General features: G+C 46.0%; 1 protein-coding gene across 2 annotated transcripts in view; it reads left to right on the top strand.

The window, feature by feature from the left end:
• The window catches only part of NELL2 (neural EGFL like 2), a 265,794-nt gene that overhangs the window by 236,182 nt on the left and 10,350 nt on the right, over positions 1 to 19,262 (top strand). For both annotated transcript variants that reach the window (XM_036889431.2, XM_036889429.2), the window contains 2 exons: positions 9,859 to 9,999; positions 18,587 to 18,780. In XM_036889431.2, coding sequence (XP_036745326.2) covers positions 9,859 to 9,999; positions 18,587 to 18,780 — 335 coding nt within the window. The remainder of the gene's footprint in view (positions 1 to 9,858; positions 10,000 to 18,586; positions 18,781 to 19,262) is intronic.

Genomic DNA, 19,262 nt, shown 5'->3' with positions numbered 1-19,262 from the left:
AGCCTCCAGTGCCTGCTCACTGTTCTTGCTGCCCTGTTTTCCTAGTATCGAGCGCCCTGCACTCTGGCCCGGATGGCTGGGGCTGGGTGTTCGGCAGTCCTGGGCTCCGTCTCCCTCCCGCTCTGCCTGCTCTTCTCCCCCCGGGAGCTGGGGGGAGGGGCGCTCGGCTCCCGCGGGGCCGGGGCTTGTATCTTACCCCCTTCGCGAGGCGCTGGGTTCTCTCAGGTGCGGATGTGGTCTGGATATTGTCCTGTGTCCTCTGGTCTTTATTCTAGGAAGGGTTGTCTTTGTTATATTTTCATAGATATATGTTGTTTTGGGAGGAGATTTCCGCTGCTCTACTCACGCCGCCATCTTCCCTGGCTCTTTAACAATCATTTTTATTTTACAAGTCATCATCAATTCATTATCTGGAAGAAAGCCTCCATCGTATCTTTTGGCCCATAGGCTTCGGCATCAGTCCACATTCAGTCAGGAAAATGGAGCCTCTACAAGTATTATGGGAATAAGGACTTTTATCTAGAAATCAGGGTTTGCACAGATGTGAGAGGGGTTGCAGATGCAAGGCCCACTAGGCTACAGCGAGGTGCAGAGAAACACCCAGTGATCACCTTGCAGAGACACGTAGAACCAGCAAGGAAGCCAGTGCTCCCAGGAGCCCCTGATGCATCCGTGGCTCCCCACGGATGAGGGCTTCTGCCTGCCTCCCTCCAGCAAATCTCAGGGGTCCTCCTGCTGAACCACAGCAGAGAACCATAGAGGGAAGGGGCTCCTGGGAAATGAAGTCCCCCTCGTCCCCAGCCTCAGACATAGAAAACGGTTGGTAGCAGCATGTATCCCCTATAGCGTTTTCCCAATATACTTCCCTCCTGAAGTCCCCCCAAAATGGGAGATAGGATCAGAACAGAGGTATGACACAATCTGACTGACTTTAAAAGAATCATCCAGCTACTCTGAATTCAGAGTGGACTGAAGGAAGGAGAGATGGAGTCGGGGTATTCAGTCCGCACAGTGACTCCACGAGAGATGCTGGAGACGGGCTGGAGTGGTAGGCATGGAGGAAGTCAGAAATGATGATGGATGTTCTTTGATGGCACTGCCAACAGGATTTGCTGGTAGATTTGGCAAAGAGTGTGAGAGAGAAATTAAGACTCTATCGAAGGGTTTTTGCCTGAGTGGGTGGTGTTGGCATTTTATGAGATGGGAAGACTTCAGAAGGAACAGTTTGGTATCCCAGTGGGAATACTGAGTGAGAAACTGAAGAAGCAGGTCTGAATGAGAGGAGAGAGGTCTAGGATAGACATGTAAATGAGGTTAAAGACTTACTTCCTGCAAAAAAGTGTCACAATCCAGGTGGCTTAAAATAACAGGAATCTCACTGTACTGACAGCGTCCAAAACTAAGGTGTCATCAGGGGCATGTTCCCTTTGAGGGCTCTGGGAGAATTCTCCTCACCTCTTCCAGCTTCTGGTGGGGGATGTCCTTCAGGTCGGACCCCGCAGCTCCCACATCTGCTTCCGCCTTCACATCGACCTGATTCTCCTTGTCTGTCTCCCTGCATCGTCCCATTTTAAAAGGACACCAGTCATTGGATTTAGGACCCGCTCTAGATCCAGGATGGTTTCGTGTTAAGATCCTTCCTAGTTATATCTGCAAAGTCCTATTTCCAAATAAGGTCACATGCTGAGTTCCCAGTAGACATGAATTTGGGGGGAACACTATTTAAACCACTACAGGCAGTTTTCAGTGTATTGATGGTGTTGGGTATTTAAAACCCTCTAATCGATAAAATCATGATGTTAGTAAATAGAAAAGACTTGAGAATAGACCCCTAGGAATTCAGTCTTTCGGATGCTGAAAATATAAGATCTGTAGAGGAGGCCAGGAGAGGCCAGCGAGGCAGAGCGCAGACCCAGAAAGTGGGGCTTCTTTGCGAAGTGAGGAAAGCGATTCAGGGAGAGAGTGAGGAGACGCCGATAGGTCTTGGTGTATCTTGATGTAGTCCCTTAGTTTCCTGGACTACATCATCAGTGAAATCTTTTTAAATTGTTCCCGGGAGATAAATTTTCTAAGGAATTGTGTGTCTTAAAGCATCCTTAGTCTGCTTGCACAGATATTGGACAGTTACGCCGAGTACAGAATCCCAGGGTCAGAATCGCGCCCTCACGGTCTTACATCACAGTGCCAGGGGAGAGAGCAGTGCCAACTGAACCGCATCCCCTCCCGTGTAATCCGTTATTCCCCTCTGGAAGATGCTAAGACTGGTATTTTACACTTACAGTGAAATGCCATCATGTGTGTGTGTACTTAGATGTAGGGCTTTGTTTCATTCCCCTGCGAGGCAGTGTTGTTTACAGGATAAGGGCTTGACCTCTGTATCCAGACTGTCTGGGTTCGAATCCCAGTCTTGCCCTTCAGTAACCTTGGGAGAAATTAAACTCGCAGTGTCTACATTTCCTTCTCTTTAAAATGGAGAGTAATAATATTTCCTGCTTCATGGGGCTGCTGTCAGTGCTAAATGAGTATTTCTTAGGATTGTAAAGCACAGAGGCTGCCACGGGTACATCAGGAAGTATTGGCTGTCATGTCATCACCAAGTATGTAGAGACTTCAGTGGGCCTGCTAATCTGAAGATGACAGTTCTATGAAAGGTTCTTCAGTTGTGATTGTTTTTAACGATATTTTGCTCTCAGTGATTTTTCTCTTTTCTTCATATCAAACTTGTCTTTAATCAGAAGCTGGACCTTTTGGTTAGTACTCTGCTTTTCTTCAATCATATTTTCCATCTCTTTTCTACACATCACACTTGAAAATACTACTTCTGTTTGATCTTCTATGCATTATATGTATTTAAAATTTTTTAGCTTTCACCCTTTTAATTTCCAAGAACTCTTTCCTCCTCTCTTACTATTCCTTTTGCATAGCACTGTGTCCTTTTTTTGCAGATAAAAGATTCTCTCAAATCTATTTGAAGGTACTAATAATAAATATTTAAAGTTTGGTCCTGTAAATTATTTCTGTTTCCTTCAGGAGCAGTTTTTCTGATGATGTATCTTAGTTACTCTCTTAAGTGTTATAGATTTCTGTCAAGTATTTGCTGTTCCTGATTTCCCATTAATGTTTAAGAGTGAATAAACAGGAAAGCTGGCTTTGAGGTCCAGTATGAAGGTAAGGTTTGTGGACCGGGGTGAACTAAAAGGGAGCCCATTTTTTACATGTTGAGTTCACTGAACACAGAAATGCACAGGACTTGGTTCCAAAGGATGACAACTCCCACAGTAGCTGTCTTCATTTCCTCCAGATATTCATTTTCTTTACAGAAGAAGCCCCCCATTCTGGCTTCAGGGGTCATTGCTTTCTTTCAGCAATCTACTGAAGGTGGGAAGGGTTGGATGGATTAATTACTCATCAGTAGACTTTTAATTAACTGTCCTGTTTTTTGTTTTGTTTTGGTGAGACATTCACAAACTGGTAGTCCAAAGAATCAAGATGCTGTAGTAAAGGGGCTTGGAGGGAGGGATAAGGAGGACCTTCTGCAGAACTGAAGTTCTTCTAATTGTCGGTGTAATGCTTGCAAGCTTAGACCAAAAAAGAAATCTTGTGATATGATATCAAGGCAAAGTCAAGGAGCACGTGGGAGAAAGCACCCAAAACAGTGAGCAATAGATGTGACATAGCCTGTGGGGTAAGGAAGCCTCACCAAGGCACTGAATTCTGCTAGGAGACAGACAGGTAGGTAGTCAGCTAACTGTGCGAGGGGTGAGGAAGAGAAGAGTGTTTGGGGCAGTGGGGACCTCGTATGCAAAGACTCTGAAGGAAATAAAGAAATGATAAAACAATAAGGTCCAGTAACCACCATAAAACTCAGGGTTTCTCAGTCTTCTTTCTCTGCGCAGTGTGTCCCTAGGCATGTGGGATGTGAGCTTGCTGCTCTGATGATCAACCTGGGGGCATGAGGAGGGCTTTGTTATCACCCCCCTCCAGGTAAGGGTAGAGCGTCCTGCCTCTGCCTTGCCCTGCTCTTCCTGAAGTTTCCCTGAATCGCATCGCTGTACTCGTGATGACCCTTCGGTGGCTCCCAACTGCCCACAGAAGAAACGGTGTTCTCCGGCCTAAACTCTGTGCGGAGCTATGTTTCCCTCTGCGCCTTTTCAGATAATCAGACGACATAAGTGAGATGCACTGTCAACTCCAAAGGATTACTTCAGAGGCAGAAGTAGAATTTATACATATTGGGAGCCGGGTGCCACTTCTCCCGTGAGGCCTTGTATAGTGAACAGCCATGATGAACAGCAAACTCTTAGAGAGGATTATTCCTAGTTCAAAAACAGAAAACTCTGAGAAGTTTAGCAAAATACTCAGTTACACAGCTAACAAGCCAAAGCATTGGAATTCACTCGCATTAAGCTATGCACTGAAGCGCCTCGAAGTCTCATCTGTTTTTCCCGGGCCAGGGCTGGTCATGAGGGGCAGCCTGGAGTGGGAGACGGAGCACTGAGCTGGGGGTGAGCAGCTCTGGTGTGATGTGTGGCTTTTGGCAATGTGTGTGTCCTCACCGCTCACTTGTCTACAGCAGAGGAATGAGAGTATCTCCCAGGGTGTAGGACTAAATGGCAGGATGATGCAAGTACATTATGCTCTTCTTAAGAGCAGTCATTAGCTTCCTAATTATGAGCTATAAAGTAATGAAAATAGTTTCCACTAAAGCTGCAATGTTATCACCCAACTTGTGAAGAGGATTTTATGATTTTCCAAGTTTGTTTACGTACATTACCTTATTTTAGTTTCAAAAAGTTCATGTGGGAAAGTTGATCTCTTTATGAAATTCTGGATAGTATCTTATATCTAAATCTAGCATAGTTATTAAAGATAATATAATGCACGAATGAGTTTGCCTTCCTTGAGCACTCACCTCCAAATGTTGAAAGCTGACTTCCCAGAAGCCCAGAGAAAGACAGAGGGAAATGACCTTGTGATTTTAAAGAAATGCTGCAGATAACCTGACAGCAAATAATCCACATGTGGGTAATCAAGAGTTGATTAATTGTTTTGAGAAGGTTTAATTGCCTGCTGTTTATCAATATAATTTAACTACCAGTGTACAGGATAGTGATATAAATAGTACAAGTACTATTAATGAGAAATGATGTCAGGTTTTTATTAATGAGAGACATTGTGAAAGGCGATACTCTTATTATTTGACTTTGCCAGTAAGAATTAGTGTGCTCATTTTTTTTTGTTTTTTTTTGTTTTTCCAGGAAATGTCCCCACTTCCCTGCAATTTCTTTTTTTTTTTTTTTTATTGAAGGGTAGTTGACACACAGTATTATATTACATTAGTTTCAGGTGTACAACACAGTGATTCAACATTTATATACATGATAATTCTAGGTACCATAGTGTGCTCATTTTTAAAAAAGAATTGGAGGTTCTTTTCTTTTGTATAGAGGGGAAACAAATCAGTTTCCTCTTAGCTCAAAAGGGAACTGGTCAAACTAATAATCAGGGCCTATTTGAGGCAAGGATGGGTCTAGACATCTACACATTTTTATTGTTCTTTGTTATGTTGTTGTGACGGAAATAACTGTCTATGAGAAAGAGGCTATCACTCAAGGATCTCATTGTATAACTACATTTAAATTTATGAGGATATAATTTGTCATTTTCTAAAGTGACCCTTTAAATGCTGATGGCAGAAGCCATTTTCAGCCGAAGCCAGTGGTCTGTGACACTAGAAGGCTGTGTCACTGTGCCTGAGGGAGACAGAGAGCAAGGCACTGACAGATGTGGGCTTTCTTTTTATTCATACATTTTCCTTTCTTGTTTTTCTGCTGGTTGGTTTGTTTTTAATGATTGCCTCAAAACATATGTGCTTTCTAGAAAATCTGTTCTCAACAGTGCCTTCCACTTCTATTCTCTAAGTCAGTTTTGATCCCTGGAGTTTGACTGCCTTCCCTGACTGTTGTTGGATGGCTAAGTATCTTTTGGATTTTAGAATCTCTGTGCTTTGGGACAGCTTCTTAATATCATTACTAGCTGACGGCTCTAAACATGGCTACTAGAAAGTTGTAATTGTCCCTAGGAACTAGGATCTAGCTCCTTTCTTAGACAGAATAGAAAATGAAATCATAGTTTCTCATGAAATTTATTTTTAATTTTCTATATAATGTATCTGCAGAGTGCAAATTTAAGACTAAATTATAGGAGTGTATACATTCTGTGCTAATTTTTTTGAATCCTTTTATTCAGTGTGGAAAGTAATTTCTTCAAACTTGGTAGTTCTTATGTGGAATAAAGTAATAACATTTTTCTACCTTTGGATTGCTGTTCTCTGTGTGTCTAACTCAATTAGGTAATGTGAAATTTGGTTTTAACTGGTCTAAAGAAATAAATTCTTGGAATTTTTTTTACCGTTTTCTGTTATTGCACAATATGTAAAGCACAATATGTGTTTATTTGAAAATGCACACAGTGTATGCATTTATAGGTTGTAGCAATCTCCACATGTATATAGATAAAACATACTTATTTGTAAGTTGTGGTCAGATTTCAGTTCTTCACTTCCTGAACATCTACTCAGTAACCAAGGACATACACATCATCAAATAGCTTATGGATGAGGCTGTTTGTTTCAGCTCTGTCTTTAATTAGAGCCATGAGCGAAAGCCATACCTTCTTGTGGGAAATACATACTTTAGCAATTCAGGCACACTTTCATCTTATACTGACTTTCCAAAGTACAAAAGTTTGCATAAACAAGTCAAATTAGCAGGAACATGAATGTGTAGAATAAAGCAAAATATATAGTGTGTGGCCAGTTTTTCATCACTGTGGTAAATGGCAGCAAGTATATCATTTGAAGCATGATGTATGTAGACTCATGTATTTTATAAATGGAGTCATATTTTAAATGAATTAAGACATTGTGCTGTACAAGGAACTACTCTACAAATCCTTCTGAAATGGGAATTGCCTCATACTGCATTTTTGTGTTTCCAAACTTTGGTAATTCATGAACCATCTTCATAATTTTTGTCCTATTCTGATATTGCTTATATCAATATTTACTTAACATAGTTTCTGTGAGCCCTCTCATGTTTTAAGTTTAAATATGATTTCACTGCTATACTCTTAGTATCACTTGCTACAAACGGAAATAATTTGGAAATAGAACTGTGCAGCCATTGAATATTTACCTGTTATCCAGGTATCACCCCAGTAGCGAGAAACTCACATCTGGGGAGATGCTGTCCTATATCATGGTAAATCCAGGTTTCCAGAAATTGAATTTTCTTAAAATGAAACACAGTTTATATAGACAGTAAACCCAGTGAGGGCAGAAATGACTGCTGGTTTTGTTCTTCCTTATTTCCCCACCACTTAGTATTTGGCACATGAGAGAGATTCAACAAATATTAGATGGTAAATTAATGAGTGATGGGTATATTTGCATATCCAGCCTCTAAAATACTACTTAGTAGTAATAATTAAATAAGAAAGTGATACTCAAAGTGTCTGTGAAAATAGATAATGGCCAACATTATGTCTGTGTACCCTCTTTGGAACACTAAGTAATATAATGCATAGCATTTCTATTCAACTTTAATGAGTATGTTTATAGCTCAAGGAAGGTTGCCATAGTGGGAATAAAGAGGCGTGGGAATGAGGCAGTGCAGGAGTGTGCCTGGGGACTCCAAATAGTGAGAAGAGAAAATGCGTAGAAATGGAAATATGTATCTGTGTCCTGCGGTCCGAGGTAACCCTGCAACTGTGTGTAGGCAGAAAAAAGGACTAAATTAAAGGCTAAATGTAGATGCAAACGTTGCTTCAGTGCAAAGACCCTGTTCCTTAAGAGTTAATTCCAGATCACCAGCACTAATGACCAAATGCTTCTAACCTGAGATGCTCCCACAGTCCCTCGTGGCCTTCCTCCAATAGACTCACTTTTAAAGCTTAAATCCGGGTCTGTTTTCTTTTGTTCATGCACTTAAGAAAGGACGTAATCAATATTCTGCATCATCTGGGTTAGAAGAGAAGACCGTATAAAGCTAAATGAGCATAGCATTTTAGTTCCGTTTATAATCAGATGTTCATCAGTCAGGGAAGCCCCTGAGATACACACAGGCTGGGCCATAAGGCCTGTGAAGCCCTAGAAACGGAAGTGATACCCTTCAGCTGTGGTCAGGAAGTCGGTGGTAAGCTGACTTAGCCAGCCGCTACCCATTATTTTGACAACAGGCAGTACGGGCGGTGGAAACCAACTGTGCAGGAGAGGAACTATTCAAAATTCAGAAATAAAGTTGAAATTTCACAGTGAAATACATTATTTATTTGGGGGTCACCGCCTAACATAAGAGAATGGTTGGCACCTTGTTTTAGTGAAGGATATCTGGGTTTATCAAGAAGTAAATGAATGATAATTTATATCTCGTTCTTTAAAAAAACTTATTTGTTTATTCAAAAATGTGTCTTTTCTAAATTGAACATAGAAAAAGAGGAAATGTAAAAAGGAAATGAAAGCCATATGTCCTTCCCAGGATTTGGATTAATGAGACTGGAATAGGAAAGAGAGAGATTCCACTGAGCAGGGAGCCTCCTCTTTGCACAGGCAGGCGGCGGGCCGGCCCCTGGTGGGGGTAGGGAAGGCATGGGCTGCGTGGAGGGGACAGGGCCCCCTGCATGGACAGTGCACCTGCGGTCCCGGCAGAGGGCTGTCAAGCTGGGAAGGGGCACGTGTGGGTATGCTTGGCAGTGACACTGTGCCCTGCCGTCAGATCGCTCCCAGAGTCTGGGCCGGCCCCAGGGCACCCAGAGACCCAGAAGGTATTGAGAAGCGGGGGACAGTCCGCAGGACAGCCCCGGAAATGACTCTCCCTCTGTGGGTGAAGGAGAGGCTTGGATGAGGTGGGACGCTCCTGACCAGAGAGAGGAAGGGCTTCGTAGTGTTTGGGAACAGCAGTCACCCGCCCCAGGGAATGGTGAGGCTCAGGAAGCTCTCTCGGCTGGTTTCAGCCTGTGTCTGCCTGTGTGAAGGCACACACACCTGACTCAGGCAGCCGAGAACTTTAGGTGACCTTGGTTAAATCCCATCATTTCCTTTTGCCTCACTTTTAAAAATATGTTCAATAAGCTATGTACATGGCAAGGTTGTTTTGTTGAGGGTTGAATGAGGTAAGATATGTGAAGCCCATTATAAAGTGACATAACTGGTATATATTCTCAAAAGTGTGAAGCATGTCGGTGAATGAAGGCTCTTGCCATATGTTGGAGACGAATGATGTATTCAGCCGGGATAGGTTATGCTGAGAGTAATAAAACACCCTAAAATCTCAGAGGCTTAAAGCAAAAAGTTGATGTCTTGCTCAGATTATGTCTCTGTCCCCAGTAAGGAAGAATGTTTCCCACAGCATCCTCACGCACCGGCCGCCGGGACAGGGGGTGGGTGGGGGGTGAGGGCTCGGGTGGGTCACACGCGCATCTCAGAGGCTCTGCCCACAGGTGGCTCAGGTGCACCCTCCGCTGCGGGAAGCCACATGCCAGGCTGCCCCCATGCCCAGGAGAGCTGGCCGTGTGTGCGAGCAGCAGGACTGTCTCAGACGGTCTCTCTCCGCTTTCTGCAGTCAGATGGGGTTGGCAGCAGTGCCGTCTGGACGTTCTGCCATCACTGATACCCCCACATCCCTTGTTCTGCAGCTTCTTCAGCCACACAGACCACCTCGATCTTGTTTCCTCAGCTTTAAGGATTTACTGGCACTAAGAATTTCAGTGGCAATTTAGCAGAATATTTTAGTTTTTTTTTTTTTTTTAAAGAAAAGCACACTTATGTGACATCCCCTTTCTGTCTTCTTGGCCAAGCAGACATTGACGAGTGCTCCGAGGGCTTCGTCCAGTGTGACAGCCGCGCCAGCTGCGTCAACCTGCCCGGCTGGTACCACTGCGAGTGCAGAGACGGCTACCACGACAGTGGGCTGTTCGCGCCCAGCGGCGAGTCCTGTGAAGGTCGGTACAGGGGCACCCGGGGTGTAAGAGCTTCTCCAGACCCTGAGGAATGCACAGGAAGGTGCAAATAGTTGACACTCATCTAGTGTTTACATTACTGGTGATTTTTTGCTGTGTGTTTATACAACAGTGAATAGAAGCATGTTAAGATCTAACATTTGCTTGGTAATTATGATACTTAATTGATTTTTAGATAATTAAAAGTTGTGGCACTAAACCAATTCTCTGTGGGTACTTGGCAACTGTTGGAGGGTGTTTTTAGAATGAATAAATTCATAGTATCAGATAATTTTTTTAAATGGCAGCATGCAGAAGTCTGACCCAAAAAACCTAGAAAAAAGTAGATGAAGAATGCCGACCGAGGGGCAGTGGGGGGCGGGGGAAACAGGACAACGACGTGGCCAAGGGTGGCCGCACGACAGGGACAGATCCGGGCCGCCGCTGGTGCTGCACCTGTCTGGCAAGGTGAATGTGACAGTCGGTGCGGAAGACACAGTCCTGGCCTCGAAGAGGGTTTCGATCCAGTAAGAGTGGTAAAGCCAATCAGATTACATTCAATTTGTTACCATTAATTGTGAATCATTTTCAGTGAATTGACGGACAGCCCTGCTCCTCTCTACATCCCACTAAGGGCGTGATTTCAGAGAGGGGGCAGAGAGAGCACAGCCAGGGGGGCAGAGAGCACAGCCAGGGGGCAGAGAGCACAGCCAGGGGGCAGAGAGAGCACAGCCAGGGGGCAGAGAGCACAGCCAGGAGGCAGAGAGCACAGCCAGGGGGCAGAGAGAGCACAGCCAGGGGGGCAGAGAGCACAGCCAGGGGGCAGAGAGCACAGCCAGGGGGCAGAAAGAGCACAGCCAGGGGGCAGAGAGCACAGCCAGGAGGCAGAGAGCACAACCAGGGGGCAGGGAGCACAGCCAGGGAGGCAGCGCACCGACAGGACTCGCCGTCAGAGGGCGGCAGCCCGAGGGAACCTGGATGAGAAGACGCCTCTGTCCTCGGGCCCCAGTGGCTCACGCAGGGGGAAGTGCAACCGCCTGGGGCAGGAGCAGGGCTCCCATGTGGGTGAGCTCGCGGGCGGCTGCAGGGCTCGGCCTCCGCAGGGCGTCTGCCGGGGTTTCGCCCGGAATGGGGGTGCTGCTGTCCCAGCAGAGGCAGGCACCCCGCGCGGTCTGGGGGCGCTCCCGGCCCGGTGGCCGCCCCGAAGCAGACGCCTCCAGCCCGTGGGGAGCACCGGGCGCCGCACCCTAGTGCCCCAGCGGGTCAGGGTGCCTCGGCTCCGGGCGACCTGCCCTCCCTGGGCTCTGTCACAGGCTGTGAGGAAGAACGCCTCGGCACTACTTTTTGTTAAGATTGTAACATTTCAGAACCATTAAAATGTTCAAATAAGACAAATGTGCAGATGAAAGCTGAAACTGCACCGTAATTTCATCTCCTCTCCCCCCGTCCTTTCCGCTCCTCCCCAAGGGGCGCTCACGTCTCAGTTTGCTTGGGGTCCACACACCCCCTTTCTGCGCATCAGATGTGAACGGAAAGTGCGCACCTCTGCCGCCCCTCCTGCTGTGCGCCCGGGACCAGCTGCACCGCTGTGTGGTGGGTGTGTGACCATGGATCTCAGGAGGGCTGCACGAGTCACCTGTGGGTGCACCCCAGGGCGCCCCCAAACCCAGCAGCAAGAACAACAGAAAGGTGTTCCTGTGGGCGGGAGATGTGGGCAGCCTAGCAGGGTGCCCCTGGTCCAGGGCTTCCAATGAGGCTGCTGTCAAGTCTGTGGCCAGGAATCTGGTCTCCCCGTAAAGACCCCCCTGCGGTGGGAGCCGGGGGAGTGGGAGTCTGTTTCCTGGGTGCCTCCTGGGGCTAATGGCCGGCCTCGCTTCCTTAACACGTGAGCCCCCCCGCAGGGCGGCCCCCGAGTGGGCAACCCGAGAGAGGGCAGTGCCCGCGAAGGCAGCCCCGGCCTGCTCATCACCTCATCTCAGATGGGACAGTCCGTCCTTCTCCCGATTTCTGTTCGTTAGAAGCGAGTCGGCCAGTGCAGCCCCTCTCTGGGGGGAGGGGACCCACAGCGCAGACCCTAGACGGGGAGGGTCACCCTCCTGCTGCCGCCAGCACGCCTGGCACGCCTCCCGTTTCCTTGCTCACCTTGCCCTGCAGCCCTGGGTACAGCCACTCCTGCCTCCTCCGTCCGCTTGAGCCCCACCCCGCCACCTTCCTCACGCTCTGTTGGTGGCCCTGCTTTATTATTTAACTGAGGACACGGAGTCCCCGCTTCTGCGGCTGGAGCCGGACTGGCGTAGTCCCGCCTGTGTTTGTGTCTCCTGCTCCCCCCGTCCTCTTGCACAGAAGGAAGCTTCATGTCTCCTCTGAGAAAATAAGCCCCCATTAAACCTGTCACCTGCTTGAGATTTGCCCTCGCACTGTCCCCTTTCTCTTCCGTATCATAAATGCTCTTGTCCTACCGCATCTCTGTCATCAGCACACAGCCTGGAGGCACACCCGTCTTTGAGAAATAAAGCAAAAATGGCCAAAAGTAACTTCTCTTGACATCACCTCATCCTCCAAACATTACCCCGTTTTTCTGCTCCCTTGTGAACAAAACTCTTTGGAAGAATCATCTGTACTTGTTACGTCTTCTTTCCTGCTTCGAGTGGAGTTTCAGGCCCCCTGCCCACTGACCACCATGCTTCGAAGATCGCCGGCAGTTTCCACCCCGCAGATCCGCCGGTAAGCCTTCGTCCGCCCTCCTGACAGCTCAGGCATCCACCCGGGGATCCTTCCTTCCTCTCCAGACGACCCTGTGCTCCTGGCTGTCAGGGCGCCGCCCTCCTGCTCTCTCTTACCCGGCAGGCCTCCTCTTTCGCTCCGCGGGGACCCTCTTCAGGCACCCAGGGCTCTCGGCAGCTTCTCTTCCCCGCATCTGCCTCGCAGTCCACCGGCTGCATAGTTTAAATCGCTATCTGCACAGTCCTAGTTGGCACCTTTTCCTTAGCGGCAGATTCGTCTGACCAGCTGCCTGCTGGGTATCTCAGCTGGGATTTCTTATGGGCAACTCAGATTTAATGACTGAAATAGAACTCTTGATTTACCCTTTAAATCCTACAGACCTTCAAGCCCATTCACCCAGACCAACGTCTTGGAATTGTTTATTTTCTTTACCTTTCATACCAGTACATCAACAAGTCCCATCATTTCAGTTTTCAAAGTATATTCTCAATCTGGCTGCTTCTGCTAGTGTCCACAGTTGGCACGTTGGTCTAGGCTGTCGCTGTCTTTCGTCCAGACCGCTGCAGTGGTGTCCACACTGGCTGCCTACTAACACTCTTGACTCCCCCAGAGTCTTTTTTTCCGTAGCACCCAGAATGATCCTTCTAAATATGAAGTCAGAGCACGTTACCCCTCTTTTCAAACTCGGGGGCCTTTCTGTCTCTCTTCAGAGTAAAATTCAAACCCCACCACTGGTTTACCAGGGCCTATGCAACGTGGGTCCTTGACTTTCTCAAATAAACCACACTGGGGCCGTCGTTTCTGTTTGGAATGTCTGCATGTTACTTCTTTCATTTAATTCAGATTTCCCCCAAAATGGCTTCTCCTGGACTCAGTTTGAATATAGCACCTCTGACAGTACTTATTTACACTGTTTCACTTTTCCATAAAAGTTCTGAAATTATAATGTGTATCAATTTGTTTCCTTGCTGTGTTGCCTGTTATCTACTTGGGGGTGTAAACTTCAGAAGTCATAGCTCTTGTTTGCTTTTCAGCCACCAGTGCCTAGAACAGCATTATAACATCCATATAGCGTAATGGATGTTATATTTATTTGTATAGGGAGAGAAGATTGGAATGGGTGATTGATAGATCAATAATAGATAATAATTTAATCAGAAGTATGTTAGGAACATAACCTATGTTAGAAGTAGAAACAGAATGCTAGATCTGTGGTATATTAGAAATAAATGTATATACAGTTGTCAGCTCTACATGACACAAGATTATTAGTATATTCATGAGTGCTCAGAAAGGAACAGGAAAATTAATCTACCATTAAAGTAGCACAGGATAAAGGTGGAGATAGGAAAGTAAAGGACTCCATGAGATGCCTATGCAAAAAAGGCTTTTCAAGGAAGTTCTATAAACAGAAACAGAAAGATCGCATTTTTGAAGAGTCACCACTGTGAAAGATGATTCTACTATTATCTTCCAGTAGAAGTTATGAGGATGACTGGAAAAATCTACTTCAGAAGACAGTGTGCTCTGAAGGATTCTTTTAGAAGAATCCACCCATGTTATAAAGAAAATACTGAAATGCTTCTTCTAAACAACTGTCCATTTACTGCAATTTCAGTGATCTGCAGAATTGTAATATTAGTATTTGCAGTTTGAAGAGTTTGGTTGTATCTGCATAGGTGCCAGTTTTCTGTTGCTGAAAAAATAGGCATTTCCAAGTGGACAAAGCCACAGTGGTGGGCTCATGATGACTCTCAAGTGGGAGGGTCACACTTGAAGCCGTAGCTGGGTAACAGCGTTGTCTCACTGCTCATCGGGCCGCAGTTCAGGCCACAGCATGTGTGTCCATGAGTGGCATGCGCACAAGTCACATGCTGTTCTGCTCATCCACTTACCTCAGAGGTGTAGACGTGCAGCCCCAGGTAATGTGCCCGAGGACTATTTTCCTTGTCCACATCGTCATTCCTACTGTGCCCCCAATGTGTTTCTCTCTGACAATAAAGCCCAATTTTTTTTCACATAGGAATACTGATTTTCATGTCCACTTTTCCCTCTATTGCTTTAATTTCTGGATTATCTTTAAGTTTGGCAAGGTTTTTTTGAACTTATAAGACCAAAAATAAAATGTTTATAGGATGGTGTCTTTTGAATATTATGTTCAAACCAAACACAATTAATTCTTAACCTAAATCAAGAAAAAGGACAAAAATAAAATGAATCCATTCAACTCGGCAAGTAGTTACTGAATATACAGAAGGTGTGGCCACTGCCCGCAGCTTGTAGAGGAGGTAAAATATGCACAACAGTCACACAAGGTAGAATGTGGTGTGTTTCTTAATAGAGGAGAAAACTACAGGGTTGAAAATGACGAATACTTGAGAAAAATATGAATTCAGAGCTGTAGGGAAACCAAGAGGGAAATTGTTTCCTATTTGGGGAACAAGAAGGGCTTGGGCGCCTAGCATTTTCTGTAGGACTTGGAGTCTGATGTGATCATCGGCTGTGCGGGTTTGGGAAGAGCGCGAGCAGGGGGGCGGCCGTGCCTGCCTCACTGGGAGCCTGAAGCCACGCCTGAAGGACTCCCGGGGAAATGGGAATGAGGACGTCTGCACCAAAGCTGCGTTTTCTGAACCCCAGACCCATATACCCAGCTCCTTCCCAGGCAGCTCTGCTTGAAGCCCAGAGGAAAGTCTAGTCCAGCGCACCCTGGCTACGCGGCCTTCCCTCTTTCACTGCCCCCGCTGCCAGTCCACAGTGAAATCTTCCTCTTCTTTCTGTAAATGGCACCAGCCAGACCTGCTGAGGCAGAAGTCTAAACAACATGAGCCCTCCCTCCCCTGATCTTTGAAGCCCACAAACCCTAAGTTGCTTTATCTTCATTGTTTCTGTCTTGGAAGGTGCTGTCTTCATCGTCTGCCCTGCGGCCGCTCAGCACAGCATGATGCCCGGAGCTTGGCCTCCAGCCCCAACTGCCTGGCTTCCGTCTGGGCCCTGTAGCCCTCTGGCTGTGTGGCCTTGGGACAGTTAGGCAGCATTTCTCTGCTCAGGTTCCTGATCTGCACAGTCAGGATAATAACTGTCCCTTCCTGGTTGTTGAGAGGATTAAGTGAGTCTTTATGTGAAAAGTACTGAGAATCTGGTGCACAGCGACCACTAGTAAGTGGCCTGGGAACTGAAAACCTGTCAGGTGATCTCGGCTTCAAGTTCAAATCCACTCAAATCCCTTTTCCAAAATGAAGTCAAAAAGGAATCTTTCTAAAATGGGTATTTGATTTTCTGATTTTTTTGCAATTCCCTAAGATGACATTTTATCGTGTTTATGATAAATTTCAGATTTCCGACATGACCTTTACCTGGACCCAGAGCCCTCTTCGGTGGCCTTGCTGCCTCCTCTGCTCCCCCTGAACATTCAAATCATTGCAGCATTTCTGTTCCTGCACCCCACCTGGGTGGCTCTGAACTCTGCGCCTTCAGACACGTCCTTATTCCCGAGCAGACCGCACTTCACCTCCTCTTTGCTCGGCTAAGTCTCATTCACAGTTGGTCCCCAGTTGGGCAGGAGAAAGACCGAGAAAGAGCTGCCAGTGTGCCAGGAAGGAAGAAAGGGCACAGGAGAGAGGGAGTGAGCCGTGGGCTCCAGGTCCCGCCAGGGGGGAATCGAGACTTGACCTCTGGGCTTAGGAACGTGACTTCTTCAATCACTCACAAGGAGGATTGTTTCTAAAGTTGAAATTTTTATATACCACAGTGGGTTTTTCAAAGCAGAATCCACAGTGGGTTTTTCAAAGCAGAACATACACCCTTTATGTATAGTTAGACATTTTACGCCATAATAAAACTATACTTAAAAGATTTCCAAAAATTCTACCATTTATCTGAGAAGAGTGTCTGCATTAGGAAACCCGGCATGGGTGCAGAGTGGACACCCAGAAAGGCAAGATGGGTTCAGATCAATTCCAATCCCGTTGCATCGCAAGAGGCAGTGATCTGTCCCTTCGGATGTTTCCGCCCACACATTTCCCGGGGTGTGACAAACACATGCCCACCACTGTTGTAAGAAGGATTTTACTCTATTTTTTTCCATTGTGAATATACTTTGTTTAAGGGCACATATCCTTTTGTGCCTAGACAGCTCTTCTTCATCTTCTGCAGCAAATGCAAGGATCTTCTGCCTTTAAAGGGGAAAAAAGCATTACCTGATAGCAGAGCTTTTATTTTAAATGTGAAGCAAAGGAAAATTATTGTAAAAATCCAACCATTGCCATTAGTGGAATAATATCCTTATAGTGGATATTTAAAGGGTTGTGTAATAAGAGGCACTTGTTGAATTTGTGGTCAAGAAACTAATTAACTCTGGTTCATGTTTTTCCTGCTTAGTATAATTCTCAATTATAAGAATATTTAATGGGAAAAATCAACTCATCAAATATACCTTATTATTCTGAATAGAACAAAGATAGAGCTACTTTATAAAATTGAATTTCTATTACTAAGAGAAAATTTTCTCCTACCTAAAAGAAATACATATTAACTAATGTAGTTTTAAAAAAATTGAAATATATTCTCCTGCTGGCTAACAGTGCTCATGATTTAGTCTGTAATTATAAAAAGTGTTATCCTTGATGGATCAAGCTATAATAAAGCTCATGTAATGTAATAAAAATCTTTTCAGCCATTGTCTGAATTCCAGTGGCTTTGCTGAGATGGGAATTAATAAAAATCAAGGTAAATAGAAATATATCATAGTTTATTTTCAGGCATGCATGATATGGGAGAACTTAAGTATTTAAGAATTTAAATATGCTTAAAATACAATCTTGACTAGTCCGTGTCTCCAATAATGTTGAAATCAAACTATTTAAGAAAGGCATTTACCAAATTCTGCCATTTCAAGGCAATCATCGTGCAGTTCTCCTGGTTAAAAGCTGTACCTTCCGTCTTCTCCTAGCCTGCTTGTCCTGCTGTGAGTTAATTCTTTCTTCCGTGACCTTTACTCTGAGGGGAAGGGTGAAGTGGGAAGAGCCCTGCTCACTACCACTCACACAATATTCCTGGAATGTATTCTGCTCGTGACCTGTACATTCTGGGGACACGTAAAGTGAGTCACATCTCATCTTAAGCACTACTCTTGCTTCTCATCTGTGTGAAAATGCATTAGGCCGTGTGGCCCTGGGATGGGGAGGCCGGGAGAAGAATGGGTGCTGGCCAGCCGAGTCAGGCAGGAGACAGACGGTAATCTGAGATGAAAAAGTTGAGAAGTGGGAGATTCTTTGTGAGAGACATGGCGGCTGCTGATGGTCGCCAGCCCACCTGTGGGTAAGGGGCCAGGTGTAAGGACTGGGAGAATACCCGGACTGTAGGGGACGGGCACCCGGGCAGGACACTGGAAAGAGCTCTCCTGTGTGTGACATGGCTGTGAGAATGGGGCTTGACATCGAATAAAATGCCTCTGGGGTCCCATGAGAAAGGGTTTCCTGTAGCACCATTGTAACATTGACGATATTTACCCCAATTAAAAATTGTGGGCACTTTTAGAATTTCCCTGCCAAATTCTTTCTGTTTGACAAATTGAGTCCTCTCTTACTTTCATAAACTGTGTTTCTTAAAGCCAATGGTATTCACAGAGACATAAAATTTGAAAATCCAGCCAAGGGTATCTGGTGTTTAGAATCGAGCATGATAATATTTTCCTGCAAAATCCCTAGATCATTAACCCGGCTCTTGTCAGCGTTTGGGAAAGGCAGCCAGCAAGACGGGAATAAATCCCCAGTGCAGTCCCTTACGTCGGAGACGAGCGGCCTGACTGCAGTCGTGTGACACTGAGCATGTTCTGAGCACGTTGCTTGCTGGCTTTTCTTGGCTGTAGATATCGACGAGTGCGGGACGGGCAGGCACAGCTGTGCCAACGACACCGTTTGCTTTAACCTGGATGGTGGATACGACTGCCGGTGCCCTCACGGGAAGAACTGCACGGGGGACTGCCTCCATGGCGGGAAAATCAAGCACAGCGGTCAGATCTGGGTGCTGGAGAATGACCGGTGCTCTGTGTGCTCGTGTCAGGTCGGTGTGAGTACGAAAGGTCATCGCTCGTATTGAGGTGTAATTTGCTTCTGTTTCAGGCCTACGGCTCGATGAGCTTTAGCAACAGCGTGGACCCACTTGCCCACCCCCAGGGGAGCAGGACCTTGTCGTCTGCCCAGAATGTTGCCTCTGTCCCTTCACCTTGTCGTCTGCCCGGAATGTTGCCTCTGTCCCTTCCTCCCATCCCCCAGCCCCAAGCAAACACTGCTTCCAGCCACTGTCGATGAGATTTGTATTTGCTGCAGCCTCGTGTAAATGGCATCCTGTAATACATACTCGTTTTTGTCTGGCTTCTTCCCGTGAGTGTTAGATCTTTGACATTCATTTGTATTCCTTACATGTATCTGTAGCCCCTGCCTTTTTATTGCTGAATCCCACTGTGTGGGAATACTATGATGAGTTCTTTCACATGTTGATAAAATTTCATTGCTGACTGTGTTCATGTTTCCATAGTCATGATA

Source organism: Manis pentadactyla, chromosome 14, assembly GCF_030020395.1.
Source record: "Manis pentadactyla isolate mManPen7 chromosome 14, mManPen7.hap1, whole genome shotgun sequence".
Classification (NCBI taxonomy): domain Eukaryota; kingdom Metazoa; phylum Chordata; class Mammalia; order Pholidota; family Manidae; genus Manis; species Manis pentadactyla.
This window is presented reverse-complemented; position numbering and strand designations above follow the sequence as displayed.